At 46.8% G+C, this 20928-nt stretch overlaps 2 protein-coding genes across 6 annotated transcripts; both read left to right on the top strand.

The window, feature by feature from the left end:
• Positions 1 to 90: 90 nt before the first annotated feature.
• On the top strand, positions 91 to 7053 carry NRAS (NRAS proto-oncogene, GTPase). Of its 3 annotated transcripts, none has more exons than XM_052815850.1 (5): positions 96 to 308; positions 934 to 1112; positions 1570 to 1729; positions 2560 to 2683; positions 2980 to 3198. In XM_052815850.1, exons 1-4 carry the CDS (start codon positions 198 to 200, stop codon positions 2677 to 2679), a joined length of 570 nt encoding a protein of 189 aa, XP_052671810.1. In that variant the 5' UTR covers positions 96 to 197; the 3' UTR covers positions 2680 to 2683; positions 2980 to 3198. The 3 variants fall into 3 exon arrangements, with proteins under 3 accessions (XP_052671811.1, XP_052671810.1, XP_052671808.1); XM_052815848.1 differs by lacking the exon at positions 2980 to 3198 and adding an exon at positions 3366 to 7053 and having other exon boundaries at positions 98 to 308; XM_052815851.1 differs by lacking the exons at positions 2560 to 2683; positions 2980 to 3198 and adding an exon at positions 1823 to 2542 and having other exon boundaries at positions 91 to 308.
• A 3300-nt stretch (positions 7054 to 10353) lies between these two features.
• AMPD1 (adenosine monophosphate deaminase 1) lies at positions 10354 to 20844 on the top strand. 3 transcript variants are annotated; one of them, XM_052815846.1, is made up of 15 exons: positions 10354 to 10461; positions 13856 to 14030; positions 14541 to 14706; positions 15820 to 15982; positions 16212 to 16431; positions 16858 to 16987; positions 17265 to 17459; positions 17696 to 17827; positions 17919 to 18082; positions 18216 to 18342; positions 18795 to 18958; positions 19351 to 19471; positions 19951 to 20124; positions 20316 to 20426; positions 20641 to 20844. In XM_052815846.1, exons 1-15 carry the CDS (start codon positions 10440 to 10442, stop codon positions 20794 to 20796), a joined length of 2220 nt encoding a protein of 739 aa, XP_052671806.1. In that variant the 5' UTR covers positions 10354 to 10439; the 3' UTR covers positions 20797 to 20844. The 3 variants fall into 3 exon arrangements, with proteins under 3 accessions (XP_052671806.1, XP_052671807.1, XP_052671805.1); XM_052815847.1 differs by lacking the exon at positions 10354 to 10461 and adding an exon at positions 11992 to 12000; XM_052815845.1 differs by lacking the exon at positions 10354 to 10461 and having other exon boundaries at positions 12348 to 14030.
• The last annotated feature ends 84 nt before the right edge of the window (positions 20845 to 20928 follow it).

Genomic DNA, 20928 nt, shown 5'->3' with positions numbered 1-20928 from the left:
GGGGCGCTGCCCTCCGCCGGCGTCACGTGCCCGGAAGCGGCGGCGCCGGCGCCTCTTCCGGCGGCGGGTGATGACGGCGCGCCGGGGCCGGAAGCCGGAAGGGCTGCGGGCAGGGTGTTCCGCCTTCGCGGGAGCGGCGGGAGGGAGCTGGCGGCGGCGGGCGGCGCCGCGCTCCGCCCGAGGCCGCGGGGAGGGCGATGACCGAGTACAAGCTGGTGGTGGTGGGAGCCGGCGGCGTCGGCAAGAGCGCGCTGACCATCCAGCTCATCCAGAACCACTTTGTGGACGAGTACGACCCCACCATCGAGGTGAGCCGGCGCGGCCAGGGCCGAGCCGGCGGCGGCAGCAGCTGCGGTGCCGCCGGCGGGGACGATCGCGGGCCGGGAGCTTTCCGTGAGCTGGGACGGGAGGCCGCTACCGGTTTTGGTGGTTTTTTTTGTTTGTTTTGTTTTTTGTTTTGTTTTTTTTTTTTTTGCTTAAAAAGCCAGATGTGAGATCAGAGTGCACAGATAAGAAATTCTGGGAAAACTCTTGCTTGTTCTACTTCTTGCTTCCTAAAGCAGAGTGTAGGCAGCCAACAATGGCAACAAAAAAAGTCACCGCCGATCTACGCAGATGGTAGATTCTAGTCGTGGTGTTGTAGTGATGGTATTTATAATGCTTCTTTTCTGTCTACCAGTTAAGGAATTTATTACAAAGAACAGGATTTTTCTTTTTTGTAAGAAAGGTTGAGGGGGCTTAGAGTAGCAGTTTAAATGCTGATCGGTTTAGATACTGGTATTTTTTTCGTTGGGGGGGGCGGGCTAGAAAAGCTCCTCTGAGTCATACTCTCCTTTTTTATTATTATTTTTTTTTTCCCTTGATAATGCATGAGGCAGAAAGTAGTAGTACAATTTTTTTCTCTAATCTAAAATTCGCTTGTGTATTTTGCAGGATTCCTATAGAAAGCAGGTTGTTATCGATGGAGAGACGTGTTTGTTAGACATTCTGGACACTGCGGGACAGGAAGAGTATAGTGCCATGCGTGATCAGTACATGAGAACTGGGGAAGGATTCCTCTGTGTTTTTGCCATTAACAACAGTAAATCGTTTGCTGATATTAACCTTTACAGGTATGATCTGCGTCTTTACCACAGGGAGGGAAGACTGGAAAAGGCATCAGACCCATTTGCTGTTCGACTCAGTGAAGACTAAGTAATAGGCAAATATTAAATCTCCCACTTCTTTCAGAAATTTTTTCAAGTTTATCTACATTCTGTGTTAATACATTATTAGTCAGCTGAGAGTGGGGCAGTTATCTGGGTGGCTGTGTTAATCAAATGATATTTAGAGCATACAGAACATGATCTCTGAGAAAATGAAGGCAAACACAGGTTGGAGTGGAGTTATACAGAGACTAGAAGATGAGTGTATGAAGTTATTAGACATACTGCTGTAGGTCAGAACCCCCGAGGTCCTGTCCAGCTTTAATATATATTTTTGTAGCACAAGGTTGGTTGAATACTGAACTAAAACAGCTTTTATATTTAGAAAATAGTTCCTAACTTTTTTTAATTTGTCTTTTTAAAGAGAACAGATCAAGAGAGTGAAAGATTCAGATGATGTGCCGATGGTGCTAGTTGGGAACAAGTGTGACTTGCCCACGAGAACAGTAGACACAAAACAGGCTCAAGAATTAGCAAAAAGCTATGGAATCCCCTTCATAGAGACATCTGCTAAAACGAGACAGGTAAGGTGCATCCATTCTTGGCCTGACTTCTTCCTGTATGCTAAATGCAGAATGCTCTAACATTTTCCTATGTACTTTTTTTCTTATCTACAGGAGTAAGCATTTTTTTTAATCCATTTGCAATTTTTAGCTTTTGATTTCCCCACTCACTCTTAGCTTGAAAGAGTTCTGGTTTTATCACTGGGCTAGGTTAGTACACAAATCACCTCAGATTTGCATTGACTTTCTTTAAAGTGGGTCATGTTTGTAAGAAGAGAGTTTCATCTGCTCTTGCTGAGAAGTGGTCAGACTGTGTGGTTAGTCATCCCAGACCTGTTCAGTTTTCTTGGCTTCTTAATGAAGGCCAATTGTAAGATTTATGTTTACAGAAAGAATTTCCCAGACGGGACTAATAGACTTCTTCAGAGTTGCATTGAATATGTGGCTCTGTCCAGTCAGCCTGTGTTCTGCCTACATCAGTGTGGAATGAAGCAGAAAAGGTGCAATTATTAAGCAGTAGCCAGAAAATTCTAAGAATTCTAAAACAGAGGTGGTTAGTCAAGAAGTAGCTTGTTTCCTGCATGGGACCTCTCTACAGTTACAATTTGCCTTGTTTCTTTTAATGGCTGTTACCTTGGATGTTTGCCTCAGAGGAAGAGTTAAGTGTGTAATTGGAGAGTTTTGGACATAAGTGCTAGTTTCTTCCTCTTATGAACTATGGGATAAGTTTGCTACTACTCTTCCTGTAGAAGTATGTCTTTCAAATATGCTAAGGGATTCTGTGATGGAAAGAACAGTGATCTCAAAAGCTTCAGGGAAGAACATACTTTACCTGGATCATTTGCATTCAGGGTGTGGAAGATGCTTTTTACACACTGGTGAGAGAGATCCGGCAGTATCGGATGAAAAAACTCAACAGCAATGAAGATGGGAATCAAGGCTGCATGGGATTGTCTTGCATTGTGATGTGATAAGGTGAGCTGTAATTTAAGTTTTTCATTGGCTTCCTGTCTGTATGTCTTTCTGTTGTTGATAAGCATGGCTTAGAAATACTAGCTGCTATAGCTGGGTTTTTTCCCTATTATACAACCCATTGATACCCAGAGATTTAGATCCTACAATTAATTACTTCTCCAAATTATTTTTTTTCCCTTCTAAGTGGATAGCAAAGCTTAAGAAAAGGAAATTCTATTCATAGCAACCTTTTGGCTGTAACCTGTGGATTTCCACTGAACTGATAATTGTGCGATTCTCTGTATCATTCTTGTCAGCGTCTCCTTCCTTTGGGAAACCATTCTGACTATTTGGAGAACGTGTAATTTCTGTCTTGTACACAAGAAACACCTGAAGTAGAAAGAGGAGTGTGCGCAATTCTGCAGTCGCCATTTGCTGATGATTGATTGACTTCTGCACAGCTTATCTTGAGCTGTGTTCCTCTGAAATATGCGCTGTTCAAAGATTAACCAAATAAAATAATGCGAGTAATGAAATTTATGAGTTCCCCAACTGACTGAAGTTCTTTTCAACAGTTACCTAAAACATGTTGCTCATCACTGTAAAGACAGGTAGACCAGTTCAGGACTTGTACTATGCTGTTGCACTACACATCCATCACAAAGTTGGACAGCAGCTAATTAGAGATGCCTTTCTGTTCCAGATGCCAAGAATACATGGTTCAGATGTAGCGGCTGGATGAGTCTCGATGCTACTGTATTGCGTCTCATGCTGATGCCCTGCAGTATTTTGGTGCCAGTGACCAGAATCTTGGTACCAGTTAATTAGCACAAGGTCCTTTTCTGTGCTCCATCTGAAGAGAACATCTATGGCGTCTACCTCCTTGCTCAGCTAATGGAGCAGTCGCATCTCTTGGTGTACTGGGATTCTTTCCTCACTGTGTATCTGAGTTTGTTCAAGAAGAAAACCAGTCACAAGAAAAGTGAACTATAGAGACTAAATGCTGTGAAAAAGATGACACTTTACCTCTAGAGTAAAAGCTAGAAGTGATGTTTGTCCCCTTTCTGTTGGATTCTGATTTGCAGTGCTGTCAGAGGAGTGGCACTAATCATTGCTTGGCAGGTAATGTCAGAAGTGGTTTTGCCACCATGAATGCTCCTGTCAGTGTCAGATTGGTATCTGCTCTCTGTGCACCCGTACAGCATATTTGCAATATCTCCTTTGTGCCAGGAGTACCACTTAATTGATCCTTCTTTTTCTGTAATAAAAAGGAGATATCTTTCCTAATTTAAGTGCCTGTTTGCTAAGAAGATTTGAAGTTGTCCCCTGTTGCCTTGGGTTGAGGAAAACCTTGAGGACTGGAATTTCTTGGGACCTCATTGTCTTAAGCAGGCAAGTCTTGTGTGGGTGATCTCTTTGCCTGACAGGATACTAAAACAGGAATTTGTAGGCTGGAAGATCTAGCAGGCACTTGTAAGACGCTTGAACTAGGGAGGGGGACATACTGCATCTGTTTTTTACTTTCTTTGTAGGTGGAACTGTTTATATTCTATATTGTTTTTCTGCAGCATTCAGATCTCTTCCAAGTTGGACCAAATTAGTCAGCTGTTCATTTTTAACATTAACTGCCAACATTTATGGGCAGCTTCTCAATAGTTAATCTAGTAACTGGAGGTTAGTTAGTCTGGACAGCTGTTATTCAGCTCTGTTTGTAACTTGCAAATTATTTTATTCTGAATTATTTTCTTACCACCAGACTGTAAACATAGTCTCTTCAAAATGTCTCTCTGTAAAATGTAGTTGGAGAGCCTCCTTGTCAGAGGAGGAGTGTGGGATTTCAGGTTGACTGTAGTTGGTGCAGTGGTTATCACAGACTTGGTATGTCCAGACTGAGGGGAGAAGGCAATGAGCTATAACAGAAAACTGAGCTAGCTTCTGATTGCAGCATCCTTGCAAAATGAGGAAGGAAGTGAGTTCAGCGATGACTATGCAGAAGGTGTATGATATACTGATGGGAATTCTGGGTTTGTTCTAAGAGCCTCAAAGTACGAGGGAATTACTGCATAAGCTGTGTGATTTCTTCCTAGAGCAAAACATTGTCACCTCATATAATTGGGACGTACAAGTGTGGTCACTGTTGCAAAACCTACCAGTGTTCCTTGGAATACCGTGTCCTTCCCTAGTTCTTGTGCTGCTGATACTGGATTCTGTTCTTTGTGGTCAGACAAGTGTATCCCACAGCAAAGCTGAATTCCCAGTTACTCTCTGATGGAAGAGTAACGAGCCTTCAGCCAACAGAGGGAGCGTTCAGTCAGTCTGCCGAACCAGCGTAGGCAGAGAAATTGCAAGAGGCTTAATTTCGGTCTGTTGGTGTCAGATTCATACATCTTAATTTGGAGTTCTCAGTTTCAAATGGAAATTAGAAATCAGTAAATACTGAGAGAATAAATTGTTCCTTTTAATATTGCTTCTTTCACTACTTACATTCTTAATTCTCTTCTTGGAATGAAGAGGATCAATCTGCATCATGTTTTCTTTATCTGTGATAATCTCTGTAAGTACTTTTTGCAATTTATTTTACCCTGATGTGACACTGATAAGAATTAAAACCACAACATTTTTACATAAAACATTATTTTCCAGCAACATACGCAATGGTGGGCAGCATTATGGATAGCACTGGCTGTGACTCGAGTTGAGTTCGTTTGAAGATGACCTCATGCCTGCAAGTTAAACGTGACAGAATTACCATCACTGCAAGCTGTCATGTCTGTAATCAGCAAGCAGTGTTTTTCTTTTATTTGGTGCAAGAAGAGAAGTTATTTGTGAAAGCATTCTTTGAGCACTGTGGCAGGAGATGACTGTCCGCTTCTAAAGAGATATGTGACATACTGTTGTCCACTTAATAAAATTACACGTGGAAAATGATAGCTTTTGGGATACACATCTGGTCACATAGACTCATTCTGGAAAGACAGGAATGTGGAGTTTGCAATATGTTGAATGGTGAGATCTTGTCATCCAGGTCCATGTATGGTTTTTTGATTATTTGGGAAACTTGGGGGTTTCTTTCCTGGCAAGCAGGATTGCAGAGTTCAGAGCATAACTGCCTGCTGCCTGTGGCCATGGGAAACCTTTTGCAGCTGGGATTTGATGTTTGAAGGTTGTGTGGTCAAGTATGGAAAATTATGTCTTTTGAATGGAGGTTCATCATAATAATTCTCTACATTGCATGGCGTGTTCTAGTTGTCATTAAAAATGTACTAGCTGTAACTCCAAAAGCTGTGAATTCTCAGAATTGTATGGGAACTGGCAAATGCATCTACTTTCTCTTCGGTGTTTGCTTTCTTTTGGGCTATATAAACTCTTAAAAGGGAAGAAGACCTGGTAAGGATAGGTCAGTATGTATTTCACCTTGGGAACCTTAGAGGGGGATGCATCAGCTTTTAGGAAGCTGCAGAGCTGACCTACACAGGTGGCAGTCCCATCTGCATTATTACAGTTTCAAATCTAGCAAGTGATACAAAATCAAGGTGGTATACTACTAGTCGTGAGTATGAAGTAAATGGTTGTACTTTGTTTCCAGCTGCCTATATAAGAGAACCCTGATTTTGGTGGCAACTGAGAGAGAACTGTGGAAAGACAAAACCCCAAGAACTTTGGGAAAATTATTTAGAAGATAAGCACAGAAGTTTTTGCACAAGACAGGTCCCTGGAAAAGGTGGTTTTGTAGACTTAGTCCAAATGTTGTTATTAAGAACTAAGAGCACAACACCATGTTAGTGCCAAGCTAACTTTACTATCCTGACTGGGAAGAACAGGCATAAACAACTTTGAGGTAAAATATAAAGAAAAGAGTAAAGCTCTTGTTAAAAAATTGTAAGTGCCAATAACTGAAAGAAATGTTTCTGTTATTAGGGACTGAGAACAGCTGTCTAATGAGATAATATAACTCTGTGGCTTGTTACTGTTAGTGTCCCCACTCCATGGTCTTGTTCAAACAACAGTGCTCAAATTTTGTTCTTATTGTCATTAGTAGGGCTTTGGATAGTAACCATGATGCTTAAGCCATCATAATTTTTAGTACAGTTCAATGACTTAGAATTGGATTTGAAGCAACTTCAGGCCTATGGGGGGAAGGAGAGTAGTGGAAGTTTGAATTACATTCTGATCCTATGTGTGTGTGGTCCTTCATTCCCCAAGCCTTGAGTGACTGTTTGTGTATAACCTCCAGGATGGTAGGGAACTGTTGGGATCTGGACTTTTTATCCAAGGGCTAATTTGTTGTTACTTTGTATAATTATTTGCTTTTGATAATGCATCTCTTTTGGTTTGAAGTAAATTATTTTGCTTCTTAAATAACTTTTTTAAAGAATAAACTTTGAATTCTTTGGTGGTTTCTTTTGTGGCAGTGACCTGGGCACGGGATCCACAACTGGCTTACAGAAAGCTAATCACAATGCCGTCTGCTTTCTCTGGGATCTAGGTTTACACAAATTGTCACTTCTGTAATGTGGCATGAACAGCTGTATCATATATTTTCAATATAGCATGAATAAGCAGTGAGAGTGGCTTTGAGATGTACCATAGGCTTGCTCCAGAGTCCACTTTTAATGACTTCTCCAATCTGTGCCGTCATGCACCTTGCATTAATGTTGAGTCTATTTGTAGTGGAGTCCCTCACAATATTTATGCTGACTTTGCCCTTGGAAAAGATGCTTGCTAAGTCAAAAAAAGGGGGAGGGGAAATTTCTTTACTTGGTATTCCAAGAATGAAATCAGCTATAAAGTTATTGCTGTGTCCAAATCATGCTCTCTGTTAGGCTTTTAAGTTGCTTAATTCAGTCTTCTAAAATACTTCCCTGTTGGCTTTCCTCCTGCAATAAGGCATATTGTGTTGGACCACAAAATAAGTGTGTTTTAAGTGTATTTCTCCTAAGACATTGTGTCAGGCCTCTGGAACCCAGAGTCCAGTCTGTTTTCTGTGCAAGGAAGAACAGACTCCTAGTAACAGGAATATAAAACTCCTTGCACTGTGTAGCTGCAGTAGTTGCTGCCTGTTCCAAAAGGAGAGATTCAGAATGTGAGTACAGATGGGTGCTTAAAAGCAAGGGTTTTCTTGGCTTATTAGGAAAGATTTCCTCCAATATGATTGTTATCTGTAGCGATCTGTTCCTAGAAACTAGTTCACACCTTAAGGACTTGCTGACTTCTGTTGCATACTGGAACAGAGGCTGATGTAAAAAGCTCTAGAGGAATCTGTGTAGGGAATGACTAAGAGCAATGTGGGGAGAGAATAACTTGCTGAGGCTTTTCTTAGTGCAAGGTGCTGTTGGTCAAAGGCACAGCACATCAAGGAACGCCCTTGTGAGTTTCCACATTATCCCCAATCTGTTAATACTTTTATTCTTCAGGAATTGAAACCATTTTCTAGCAAAACTTGCCCCTAGACATCTATTTGGACAGCTGTGATACAGCTGCTCTGCTAGGCGGACTAGAGGGAGATCCTGCTAAATACCCTAACCTGCCAAATTTCTGGCATGTTTGGCCATTTTCCTTTGGCTAGACCTAGGTGGAATGAAGGCAGCTCAGAGATAAAAGCGTGGGGTTTTAAAGCCACTCTGAAGCCTCTGGGTGTGAATCAGTCACTTTCCAGCTGAAAAAGAGTGGGAAGATGGCTTGTTTGTATTCAGTACTTCAGTTTAAAGAGGCTGTAGATCTAACTTTAGCACAGCATACCCAGGCTTTACTCATATTTCTACCGTGAACCCAACTAAGTTGACCCTGTGATTTACAAAGCTAGGGGATCAAGAGACCTCTTGAGGAAAATGACCTCTGCACCCTAAAGGTTATTTCTGGTTTCAGATGTGAATCCTAAGATCTTGATATATCCAGAAAGGTTAGGGGCAGATAGAGTACCTGTGGGAGAGCAAACAAGCAGGAGCCAGTTTTTATTGACTGTAAATGGAATAGTTAAACAATCATGTGGTGTGGAGACTCACAAAGTGGGGAGTGAGTAAGAACAAGAATAACTAAGAAACTGCAGACTGCTATCCACATGAGAGGGGAGACCAGGTATTACAGATCAAGACTATAACAGCATCCCAGCTCTGCCCTATTGGCTGCACCTCTGCGTGTTGTGGGGGGGGAAATCGGTTTATATTCTTGGGGAATATCTGAGAAGTGGGGCTAAACCTCCCTGATTCTGGAGAATTTCTCAATTGTAACCCAGCATGTTTTGAAGTTGTGCACATCAAATAGTGATCTTTCAGAGAGAGTTTCTGGATGCTCTGGAAGTTATCTGAGCTGGAGATGCTGTGCCATTTGACTTCACTGACTAGTTGTGCCACAAGCTTCCCATGCACCTATGGACAAAATCTATGACTTGTTATTTCTAGCTCTGTATCTTAGGCAAGTAACTTTCACTGATTGCAGCTGCCTTCTGGGACAAGGCCTTTTCATAGCTGTTCCTACAAAATATAGCACAGGAAGCCCTTACATGCATGTGTAATTCCAGACAATGTTGTCTTTTCCAGGGGTGCTAATTTTTCCATTCCCTTCAATGTTATGACCAAAGTCAACTTTTAAATCAGCAGCAAGACTGTGCTGACTATAGCCTGAATGCTTTGCTTGACTCGTCCTGATTTCAGTGCAGTTTTTCAACTCCATCAAGAAGTGAAGTATAAACAAACAGGAAAAGACTGTTTCAAATCAAAACTATTGTATCCTTCTGACCTGTTTAGGCTTACCACTTCCCATCAGGAAGCTGAGTCAGAAGCTCAGAGTTACCCTGGCAACATGCAGGGCACTACAAATTCCGGCCATTTTCTTCAGACAGGAGGTGTTTTCCAACTTCATGTGAGAGATTTGAAGTAGGTTTGAGGAGACCCTGAAGGACTGGGTACAGCCCTCAACACCTGTATGTTAGAAAGAATCTACTTAAAACAAGCCAAGAGGTACTTCCCAAACTGATACCCTGCTCTGCCAAATCCAAGACACCATGTGCAGCTTAAGGGAGGAGTTTCTTGCCACACCTTGGATTGTACTAAGTGCTGGTCTCTGTCAGGTATGCCTTGGTTATGGCTCACCGTATACAGAACTGAGAATCGCCTTACTATTATGATACAAAGTTTTATAAAGGCAATTCCTGAAAAGCTCAGGAACAAAATATATAGTTCCTTGCACTTCCCTTTTGTTTGATTCAGCTGGAAAGATGTGAGGACATCTGTGCAACTCCTGTTGCTAAAATCCAGTCTGTCAACTAGACCCCTCACTCAGGAAAAATCTTCTCTGAATGGCACAGCAGTTGGTGAGAGCACATCATTTGTACCTATCCACAGCTCCTGTTCAGATGAAAACATCATCCCTGTGCCTTAGGGATTTCCTTTAAACCTTTGGTTCAGCACATAAGACATCAGTTTTAGTCTCTCTTAAAAGACTGACTTCCACAGTCCACTTTAGAAAGGTGCAGCTGTCCTGAGAAGTAATAATCTGGCCAGACAACAGGTGAAACTCTACTAAATGTAAAATGAAAGCCTAAGGGGAAAAAAAAAAAAGTTAAATTTGAGCCCTGGTTTCACCTGTTTCAGTGCAAGTGCTTGTGGTTGCACTTTAAATAGTCTTATAGTTGACCTCGGTTCTCCTTTTAGAGTGGGAGAGTCTAATTACAGGGAAGGGAAGGTGGTAAAATTAGTGTTAGGCTGCTGTGCAGTCAGTCAGCTACTTTTGCTCCGTTACAGTAGGGCATTACTTGAGGCTCTGCAAGCTTGCTGCAAAGATGTCACGGGTGAGAATTCCAGGTAGGTCTGAAAGCAAGTAGTGAGACGAGGAGCCATAGGGCAGGCTTGTAAGCCTGCAGCCTCTGGGATTTTGATGGTGTGGTATCTTTGCAGTCCAGGGGACCTCGCTGGGGACTTTGAGCATTTTTCTTCCTGCTTGGAGTCATTTTTGGATAGTGCAGCAAAGAAATAGCATTACTGTTTAAATCTTGCTCTGCTCATACTGAAGAAAAATATTGTCCCTCCTGCAGTGTAATGTATCCTGTAATGATACTGTTAAATCACTGTGGAAGGGGTCAGAGGAATTTCAGGAGTCTCTGGTCAGCCTCGGTAAGCTCAGAAGATGTGGGGTGCTGCAGTCCTGAGGGGATGGGGAACACAAGCTGGGCAACAGAGGTAGGGCCAGCCAGGCTTTGCAGAACAGTACAGAGGGATGTGTGACTGCTATTACAGAGCCCTGAAGAGTATCAGCACCAAACAGTCCTGATAAGAGCATGTTTAGAATTGCAGTGCTGTGTGGTGTGATAGACACTGTCCTAGTATGTGAAGCTAGTATTAAAACCTGGCCCTGCAACATCAGTAAGAGTTTGTTGACCTTCAGGAGTGTAATTTTCATCCACTAAAGAGATGAAAGGTCAAACTAGGCATTTCTGGGATGCTTAGTTTGCAAATGAATACATGAATTCAAATGCCAGGAGAGTGTGTTCTGCAGGCTGGACTTTGGGAAGTCAGCAGCTGGTGACTTGTGATGCCAGAGCTGCAGTCTGAGTTTTCTGGGTCAGATGGAAAGGGCACAAGTTGCACCCCCAAAATGTTGATGCCACACTGTATGACCAGGAGTGAAGATCTGTGGAACTGCAGTGCCTCAGCTGTCTGATCCTGTTAGTGAATAATTGGAGATGTGACCATAGGTGGCAGGACAATGAAACTTAGCATCTTTGAAATGACCATCCATCCTGATCTTCACAAAGGATGGCGAGTCATGGACAAAAAATAGCAAAGCAGCTCCGGTGCTCCGAGTCACTAAAATATTTGCTTTCTTGTTCAGGAAGAAGAATGCCATTCTGCCCTCTTAAGTTGTTCCTATGCTCTTCTGCATCCCTGTGCCTGGAGGCAGGTGTAGGGAGAGACCTTCCAAGACAGTCAGTCTTATTAGATGACTAGGTATCTGTTGGTTGCTTGTAGTGTTCACTGAGGTGATCTAGGTTCTAGAAAATGCGTTCCCCTTGGACAGCTGCAGGGAAACCCAGAGACTGCTGTAAGGCAGAAGCTCTGCCAAAGAGCCTCAGGTTGGATGGCATCTGCAATGTGGTTCATTTATGTGCACACCACCAAGGCTGTATCGTGGAACAGTCAACGCTGAACTTACATCTTTATATTGTACAAAGTGACAAGTACTGTTCTTTCTTTTTAAGTGGAAGACTTTGGCTAAACTTGTACTTTACTAATCCCTTTTTAATCGCTGATGTGATGATTAGGCAAAAAGGCTTAGATTTTGAAAGGCTGATCACATCTGGTTTTATTTTGTTTCTGTTTTATCTCAAACAGCAGAAGACAAAGGTGAGTATTGCTAGGCTTTTTATATGCTCTGCTGTGTTACTGCCTAGATGTGATCACTGGAAACAAACAGCAGTTACGTGATCATGGTGATCTTCAGCAGTTGAAGATCCTATTTTTCAGCAGTGCCAGCTGTGCCCCTCACTGCTTCATGGAATGGTTCTGGCTTTTTGGTCCTTTGATATATGAAGCTGCTGTTTGTTAAATATTGTCCTAGCACCCCTGAGCTCCTGCTTAGGAGATGAGCTTTTTTTTTAGTGGAGTTCTTCGTGGCAGAAGTGAAACATTTTGCGATTTCCCTTGCACTTATTCACACCTTTGTTGGTTTTGGTTTTTTTTTTTTCCCTTTTCCTTTTTTTTTTTTTAAACAGAGATCCAGCCTAAAGTAACTTCTTTTGAATACATCCTGCTCCTAGTGGATTTGATCCATGAGGGGACAGATCCAATGCTTCATCTCCTTTATTCAGGTTGAAGTCCACAGTATGGTGCCCCTGCCCTCTTCTTCCTACTTCACGTTTGCTGAGGCCTTATGTGTCAGCAGAAAAAATTTCTTGCTGAGACACCTGTCATCCCAGAGTCCCTAACAATAATGAGATAGTACAAAAAAAAGCATTTTGTCTTCTAAGCAGCATGTTGGGGCCCATTGCTGATACAGCAGCAAGCAACTTTTGTTACCAAAATTCTGGTTTTGTGACATTGCACTGCTGAGAAATGGACCTAGTGCCAGAATTTTTCCCACGTGTTTTTAGCTCAGCACAAGCCCTTTTGCCTTACCATATAACAGCAGGGAAAGGAAGCCTCTAGTGTTACGACCCCCACTAACCCACAGCTAGAACCTTGGAACTGCAAATTCAGGGCTACAAGGATAAACTGTTTTGATCCCCCCCACCCAACACCCTGTGGGAAAAAAAAAAAGGGCTCATTTTAGTAATGGTTCATTACTGAAAATCTCTTGTAGGTCTGGCACACTTCCGCCATGCATGTCAGTCCTTTCTGCTTTGGTCCTCTTCTGCTGACCATGTCCTGTCTGACATGTCAATGGTGTGGCCCATCTTTCAGCATCGATCCTCACTATGCTTCATGCTGAGCTGCCAACTGCTGGCAAAACCTGCTTGATTAGTGTCTGTATGCTGCTATGCAAATGTGTGCTTCCGGGAGATGTTGCCAGAAGAGCCCTTGGGTTCTTCTGTTATAGTATTTTGTTGGCAATGGAAGGGCTTTTAACCTCCGTTCTCCTACTTCATAAGGCTCCAGCCAACCTTGTGTCAATGGTGATTTTCACAGGGCCGTTATTAGCTGGCACCTTTGCAGCATGCTGCATATGATGGGCTGAGAGGGGTCTAGTCCCCACGATGATTCCCTAGCTAGGAGCTCTTCAGCTGCACTGTGATGGTGGGAACTAAGTGCTTGGGCTGCCAGCTCTTTCCATCTCCTTCTATACCTCTGTCTTCATCCTGACTGGAAGCCTTGTGGAGTAAGTGGGTCTTAGGCTTCCTAGAGCTGTAAGGGCTCTGCCAGTCCTCTCCTCTTTCCCCCAGTGCATGCTCTCATAAATGCTTTTCCCAAGGACTTGCTTCTTTCTGGGCCTTTTTGCATTACTCTTGGACTGTGGGTTGTATTACCTTTTCTGGTGTACTGGGGGTGCCTAGGTATGTGTCCAGCCCACTGTGTGTGGCCCTGGCTCTGTAAGCTTGTTGCAAATTTTGAAGGTTGCTCAGAGTCTTCCAGGCAGCATGGAGGTGTATGTGTCATAAGGAAATGACAGCTGAGCATTAAGCTGACTGCAAGGGGCACCTGCCTGTTAGGGTGGCTGAGAACCAGATGCCTGTGCGACCCTGCACTCTGCTCTTTTTTGCAGAGATGGATGAGGCAATGCGCTCCTTTGCAGAGAAGGTCTTTGCCTCTGAGGTGAAAGATGAGGAGGTCAGGCAAGAGATCTCTCCTTTTGATGTGGAAGAGATCTGCCCCATCTCACGCCAGGAAATGAGAGCGTACATGATGCTTCAGGAGAGCTCTGGCACAACAGAAAAGCGGTGAGCAACAACCAGGGCAGTTGGGGAAAGGAGAGGAGCATTGTCTACACATCCCCAGCCAGAGCTGGAAGAAAGCAGGGGGAACACAAATCGAGGCCTGTGAAAACAGCTCACCACACCCATGGGATAAATCCTTGGTAGTCCCAGGGCATCTGTCAGGCACTTTAGGGTTTCCTCTCCAACTGTTCCCACTGTTGGACAGAAAGACACCCTTGGCCTGTTCCCTGGGTGTCAGCACAGCAATGGCCACTGAGCTGTTGGGAGAGGGAGACTTGGAGACCTTTCTCTGGAAAGGTGCAACTTCCAAAGACCATGCGTGAAAGTCTGTGACTACTTTGTGTGCTGTGGCCTCTACTCTTGGCAATGTCTGTTTAAGGTGCTCAGAAAGCACCACTGAGATGATTCATGTTGTGCACAGCTGGGACATGGCTGTGGTAAGTGCCCCTGACCCTGCACCTGCGTGTGGCCATGGAGTTGGGGCTGTTTGCCTGAGGCTTTCCTCCCTGGCAGGAAGAAGCGCCTGCTCCGCCTGAAGACAATTGCATTGGCAGTCCCTGTGGCTCAGAAGTCTATAACCAGACTGTCTACTATTGATGAGGTCATCTCTACCTCCCCCGTCTACCAGACTGTGCCTGACTTCCAGCGGGTACAGATCACAGGGGATTATGCCTCTGGGGTAGGTACTTGCATGGCTATACCCTTCCCCATGCTGACTACCATCTCATCTAGTCCCTGCCTGTCCCTCAGTTGTGCCCAGCGTCACAGGAGTCTGTACCAGGTGCAGTGGGGATGGTCTGCATCTTCCAGCTCAGTCTGTGTCTCGTGAGCATCTGATGGTGCCCTGCTGCATCCCTGGAGGATCCAGAGCTGAATTCCTTAGCAGGAGTCTATGGGGTGCTGCATGCTTCCCATGGGATTCTCTGGACAGAGCAGGGTGGCAGCACGGCAGGGTAGGCAATGCGCATTGTGTCGCAGCCTGCTCCTGCTTGCACACAGCTATATCTGTCTGAGACCTATGCATGTCATAGAATCCCAGAATGGCTGAGGTTGGCAGGGACCTCTGGAGGTCATCTGGTCCAACCCCCCTGCTCAAGCAGGGTCACCTAGAGCCAGTTGACCAGGGCTGCTATTACATCCTGTGCTAATTCCTCTTCCTCCACAGCCTCCTATTATATTTGTGCTGCTTCTGAGATACTGCTGGCAGGTTCCTCCCTCCTGGGCTGGAGCAGGTTGCTCAGCTTGGAATCGCATAGCAGAGGAGCAATTAGGGGAAGCTGAAAATCCCTCCATGCACAGGCACGTTCCTTCTGCCATGACTGTAGCTAGCTGCAAGTGCTGCATGGTATTCTCCCATGCTGCTCCAGTCTGACCTCTCTTGACTGCCCAAAACACTTGTCTGTGCAATAAATAAAAAATTCTTGACACATTGGGTCAGTGTATGTTGTTGGTCCTGCTTCAGTTTCAGCCTGTGCTCCAAAAATAGCTTTCAGTGTTTTGCCCAGGCCTGGCTTCCATTTCAGTGCCAACTACAGTTTGCAGTGAGGAATGTAAGAGGGGATGATGGCTGGAATTCATTGGTTCTGGTGTGAGGAACTTCCCTTTGCCATGTCTAGGACTTTGCCTACCATCCCTTTACCCTGCTCAAGCAGAGCAGTGGGAAGGAGGGGATGATAAGGTATGTATCTTACTGTGAACAAAATGGTCCTTTTTATGTCTTGGTGCACCATGGTATCTCTCAGGCAGCTAGGTTCCAGTTGTGTGGTTGTGTTCAGCAACAGCCCTCTTGCAGGTGACAGTTGAAGATTTTGAAGTTGTCTGCAAAGGCCTGTACCGTGCCCTGTGCATCCGGGAAAAGTACATGCAGCAGTCTGTGCAGAGGTTCCCCAGGACCCCATCTCAGTATCTGCGTGCTATCGAAGGCGAGGTCTGGAGGGCGAGTGATGCTGGCCCAGGTATACCTAGGCACCTGGAGGGTTTTCCTCTCTGGCTTCAGCATGGGGTGGGCAGGGGTCAGAAAGGGGTTGTGGAAGTGCTCCACAGGGTAGTCGCTTGCCCAGGCCTCCTCTTCAGTGTCACAATGGCAGGGCTGTCCCTGCCCTCTGCCTGGGGTGGAGGAGCATGGCAAGCTTGTGGGGTTTTGGCTGGCAGCCTGTGCCTCATGGTATTCTCCTTTTGGCCCAGTGTTCACCCCGCCAGCGAAGGATGGACAGGATCCCTTTGAAACTGGGAGTCTTGCCGAGAACCTGGGATACCACATCCAGATGAAGGACGGGGTGGTTTACATCTATGGAGACAAGGCAGCGGTTGGCAGAAATGAGCCAAAGGACCTGCCCTACCCCCGCCTTGAGCACTTCGTTGATGACATGAACTTCCTCTTGGCCCTGATTGCACAGGGGCCTGTGTAAGTGCACAACCCAGTGCCGCTGGGTGCAGCTGAACAGGTCCTGCCTCTGCAGGCAGAGGGTGATCAGGGCAGAGCCAGGGTTGCCCCCTCCTCTCCCTGGGAGGAGGGAGGAACCTGCTGATGACACACCTGCAGCCTGCTGGCTACCAAAGTGTCCTTGGCCCTTGTTAGCTGTCTTGATTGGGGTCTTAAGCAAAGTCAGCATTCAGGGATTGGAGACACGCCCTGCAGGTATGCTCACACCTGGCCAGGCCTTCCTTCGAAGCTCTGTACTAGAGCCAGGAGAGGCACCATAGGGAAGCAGGCCAGGCCAGCATGAGCTCTCCACCTGAGATGAAAGCTGCATCCCTGCGTTTGATGCGACATGCCCCTGTGTTGAGGTGTAAGGAGCCTAGTCACTGTTCTGCCCTTTGCTTTCACTAGTAAGACCTATGCTCATCGGCGCCTGAAGTTCCTCTCATCCAAGTTCCAAGTGCATGAAATGCTAAATGAGACAGAGGAGATGAAAGAGCTGAAGAACAACCCCCACCGAGACTTCTACAACTGCCGGAAGGTAAATGGCAAGGCTTACAGCCATAGTGACTCTGAAGACAAGCTGTCTTGGTGCCTTCCCCGCCCTGAGAACTGGATATGAGAGTCAAGGTCTTTGGCACCTACATTGTTCCTGCTAATGGGATGGTGCTCTTGGCCTAGGCCTATTGTGTTCATCTGCTGGGCTCAGCTGTGCCCCTCACTCAACTTGGACTCACCTACGGGGTTTGTTAGCCTCCCTGTGATAGTACCTTAGCATCCCAACTTGAAGCTAGATAGCTGTCCCTCTGGTTTCTCAGGTGGACACACACATCCATGCTGCAGCCTGCATGAACCAGAAGCATCTTCTGCGTTTCATCAAGAAATCATACTGTATGGATGCTGACCGTGTAGTTTATGATGCCAAGGGCAAACAGCTTACCCTGAAACAGCTTTTCCAGCAGCTCAATCTGCACCCCTATGACCTGACAGTGGATTCCCTGGATGTCCATGCTGTAAGTGGTAGGGCATTTACTGTAAGACCACTCTTGGGTCACTGTCGTCCACCCCTGTAGGCATGGCTTTTCACCTCCCTGTTTACCTATGACATGTTGTGCATGTTAGCATTTGTAGCAGGATGTAGCAGCTCCTGACTTTCCCATTTTGGGTTGTTCGGATCAGTCCCTGCTCAGCTGGTATGCTTGGACCCACTCTGTGTGTGTAGTATTTGCCCTGATCCTCCCTACTCCAGGGGCGGCAGACATTTCAGCGCTTTGACAAGTTCAATGACAAGTACAACCCCGTGGGTGCCAGCGAGCTGCGTGACCTCTATCTGAAGACGGAGAACGCTATCAGTGGCGAGTACTTTGCTACCATCATCAAGGTGAGAATACAGGGGAGGAGAGAGCAGCTAAGCTGTGGTGCTGCTGTGCCCAGGGCCTGGAGGGTCCCCATGCAACTGTCCTGGTTTGCAGGAGGTTGGCTCTGATCTGGAGGATGCCAAGTACCAGCATGCGGAGCCTCGCCTCTCAATCTATGGGCGATCAGCTGAGGAGTGGCCCAAGCTAGCCAGCTGGTTCAGCAAACATCGGGTCTATTCTCCCAACATGAAATGGATGATCCAAGTACCCAGGATTTAGTATGTGCTGTGGGTCTGAGAGAGCACTGTGCCTTACAGTGGACTGTACCTCATTTTTTATCCTGAAGGGATTATGGGGACAGTGGGCCATGTTGTTCCTCTGCTAGCAGCTAATCCCTGTCTTTGTCCACAGTGATGTGTTCAGGTCTAAGAATTTCCTCCCACACTTTGGGAAGATGCTGGAAAATATCTTTGTTCCTGTGTTTGAGGCAACTGTCAATCCTCAAGCCCACAAAGAGCTCAGTGTCTTTCTACGCCATGTGAGTGTCACCTGATGATGATGTCAGGGTGTGGCGAGCACTCACATTCCTGTTTGTGCACAAGAAATGGCATATTAGCCCTGACATGGAAAATGTCATCAGTGTGCTTGTGGCCCTACTGCCACATTCTGGGAAAGGGGGTGTGTGTCCAGAAGTGCCGGGAGGGATCAGACTCCCTGAGCTGGCTGCTGTAGGGCTGTGAGAAATGCTGCCCACTCACCTCCTGGAGAAGTGGTTTGGTGTGAGCTCTATTTCTAGCCCTTGATAGAGCTTGGGGGTTTGTGAGGAGCAAGGTCTGCAACCTAGCCCCTGACTCTGCTCTTGGGTGAGGCAGGGGTACAGGCTGCAGCTGGGCTACGGCAAGCTGCAGTGGGGCAGGGTGAGCCAGCCTGCCTGGGCATGATGAAGTGGGGAGCTTTGAGGTGCAGCTTTTTTGTTACCTTGCCAAGCAGATTACTGGCTTCGACAGCGTGGATGATGAATCCAAGCATAGTGGACACATGTTCTGCACTAAAAGCCCAAAACCAGAGCAGTGGACTTCTGAGAAGAACCCATCCTACACCTACTATATATACTATATGTATGCCAACATTGTGGTGCTTAACAACCTCCGCAGGTGAGGCCCAGGATCGGCTAAGGGACCTGCGAAGGGCTGGCAGAAGGGGGGCTTCCTCACGAGTTGTCTCAGCTCTTTGATTGTTGGTGTGGAAGAAGTGGGGCCCTCCTTCCTCTGCCACCAGTGTAGTTTGGAGCTTCATGTCCCAGAGCAATCCAAACCCTCCTCAGTAGGAAGTGTGATGGATTGGGGTGAAAACTTTGGGATTGCAGAGATGCATCTATTGCGTGCACAGAGGAGAAAAGAGAACAAGTAATGTGCTCCTAGGTCAAGCTGGATTCTTGGGGACCCACTGGTAGGGGCAGAGCTGGACCTAAAGTCAGGGGATCTTGGATCACATGCCACCTAACCCTGCTGCTTACCTGCTCTGAGTCCTTCTTCCATGTGCCTAGGCAGCGTGGTATGAACACATTCCTCTTCCGTCCACACTGTGGGGAAGCTGGGGCCATCACACATCTGCTTGCAGCCTTCATGACAGCAGATAATATCTCCCATGGTCTCAACCTCAAGAAGGTAAGTGGAGTAGTCTGCCACAGAGCAGCCCAGGTGTGGCAGAGGAGAAAAACATGTTCGCAACTGGCCTCCACTGTAGCTGACAGTTAATTGTGCCTCTGCTTTAGGCTGGCACAGAGAGCCTGGCTTCAGGCAGGTGTTCCATGATTCTGTGGGTTTCTCCAGGCATGTTTGGGGATGTAGCTGAGAAACGTATTGAGATTTCAGGGGTTCAGCCTCACAGACCTGTCACTGGATATGTCCGTTATCACTGGAGCTGGCCGAGTTCTGAAATCAGACGGGTTTGAACTCACTTGGCCTCTTGTGCTCCGTGTGGGCCCTGGAGGATTGCTAGCTTGCCTATCTCTTTTTTTGCACACGTGAGCTCTGTGCACCAGATTTCCTGGCTGGGGCACTGGGCTGATCTGAGGAGTGACTCTGGAGAGGTGAAGGGTGCAGCAACTTTATCGCTAACCTGGCAACTCTGCTCATCTTTGCAGAGCCCGGTGTTGCAGTATCTGTACTTCCTTGCCCAAATTCCCATTGCTATGTCCCCACTCAGCAACAACAGCCTCTTCCTGGAGTATGCAAAAAATCCATTGCCTGACTTCCACCAGAAGGGCCTCATGGTGTCCCTTTCTACAGATGACCCCATGCAGTTTCATTACACCAAGGTACAGTGTGAGCTGATCACCTCCTACTGTCTGAGGTGCTGGGGCTGGGCCCCTGTGGGCCTCGTTTTTTGGGGAAGCCAGCAGCATTTGCAGAGGGTCCGGCATGCTGGGCCATCAGTGGGGCAGCCCTTGCAGCAGCATGGGCTGTGCTAGCAGAAGCTGCTGGCCTCTAACAGCGCCTGTGGCTGCAGGAGCCCCTGATGGAGGAGTATGCCATTGCTGCCCAGGTCTTCAAGCTCAGCACCTGCGACATGTGTGAAATTGCCAGAAACAGTGTCCTGCAGTGCGGCCTGTCCCATGAGGTAGGTGCCCTTCTGGGGAGGGTGGCCATGGCCCTGCCCGCAGTGGTCCCTGCCTGCCTGAGAAAGGGGACCAGGACAGTGGCTCTGCCGGCGTCGTGCTCGGGGCAGGGCTCCTGTGCCAGGCCCGGAGGGAGCCTGGCAGCTGCCAGCGTTTCCCCCAGGTGCTGCCCGCAGGGGCTTCTGCGGTCTGTACCGTTGTCCTCGTCTCTGGCAGGAGAAAGCCAAGTTCCTGGGTGAGAACTACCAGGAAGAGGGGCCCCACGGCAACGATATCCGGAAGACAAACGTGGCGCAGATCCGCGTAGCCTACCGCTATGAGACCTGGTGCTACGAGCTCAACCTCATTGCCGAGGGCCTGAAAACCGACTAGGAGCGGGGACGGCCTCCTGGACCCGGGGGCCGGCGGCGGCGGCGGCGGCTGGGGGCCGGGCCGGGCCCGCCCAGGGGCGGGGCGGGGTCTGGGGCCGCGCGGCGGCCGCGCAGTAAAACCCCGCCTGTGAGC

The sequence above is a fragment of the Harpia harpyja genome, chromosome 19 (genome assembly GCF_026419915.1).
Source record: "Harpia harpyja isolate bHarHar1 chromosome 19, bHarHar1 primary haplotype, whole genome shotgun sequence".
In the NCBI taxonomy this organism is placed as follows: domain Eukaryota; kingdom Metazoa; phylum Chordata; class Aves; order Accipitriformes; family Accipitridae; genus Harpia; species Harpia harpyja.
Note: the sequence above shows the minus strand (reverse complement) of the source record. Positions and strands in the feature narration are given on the sequence as shown.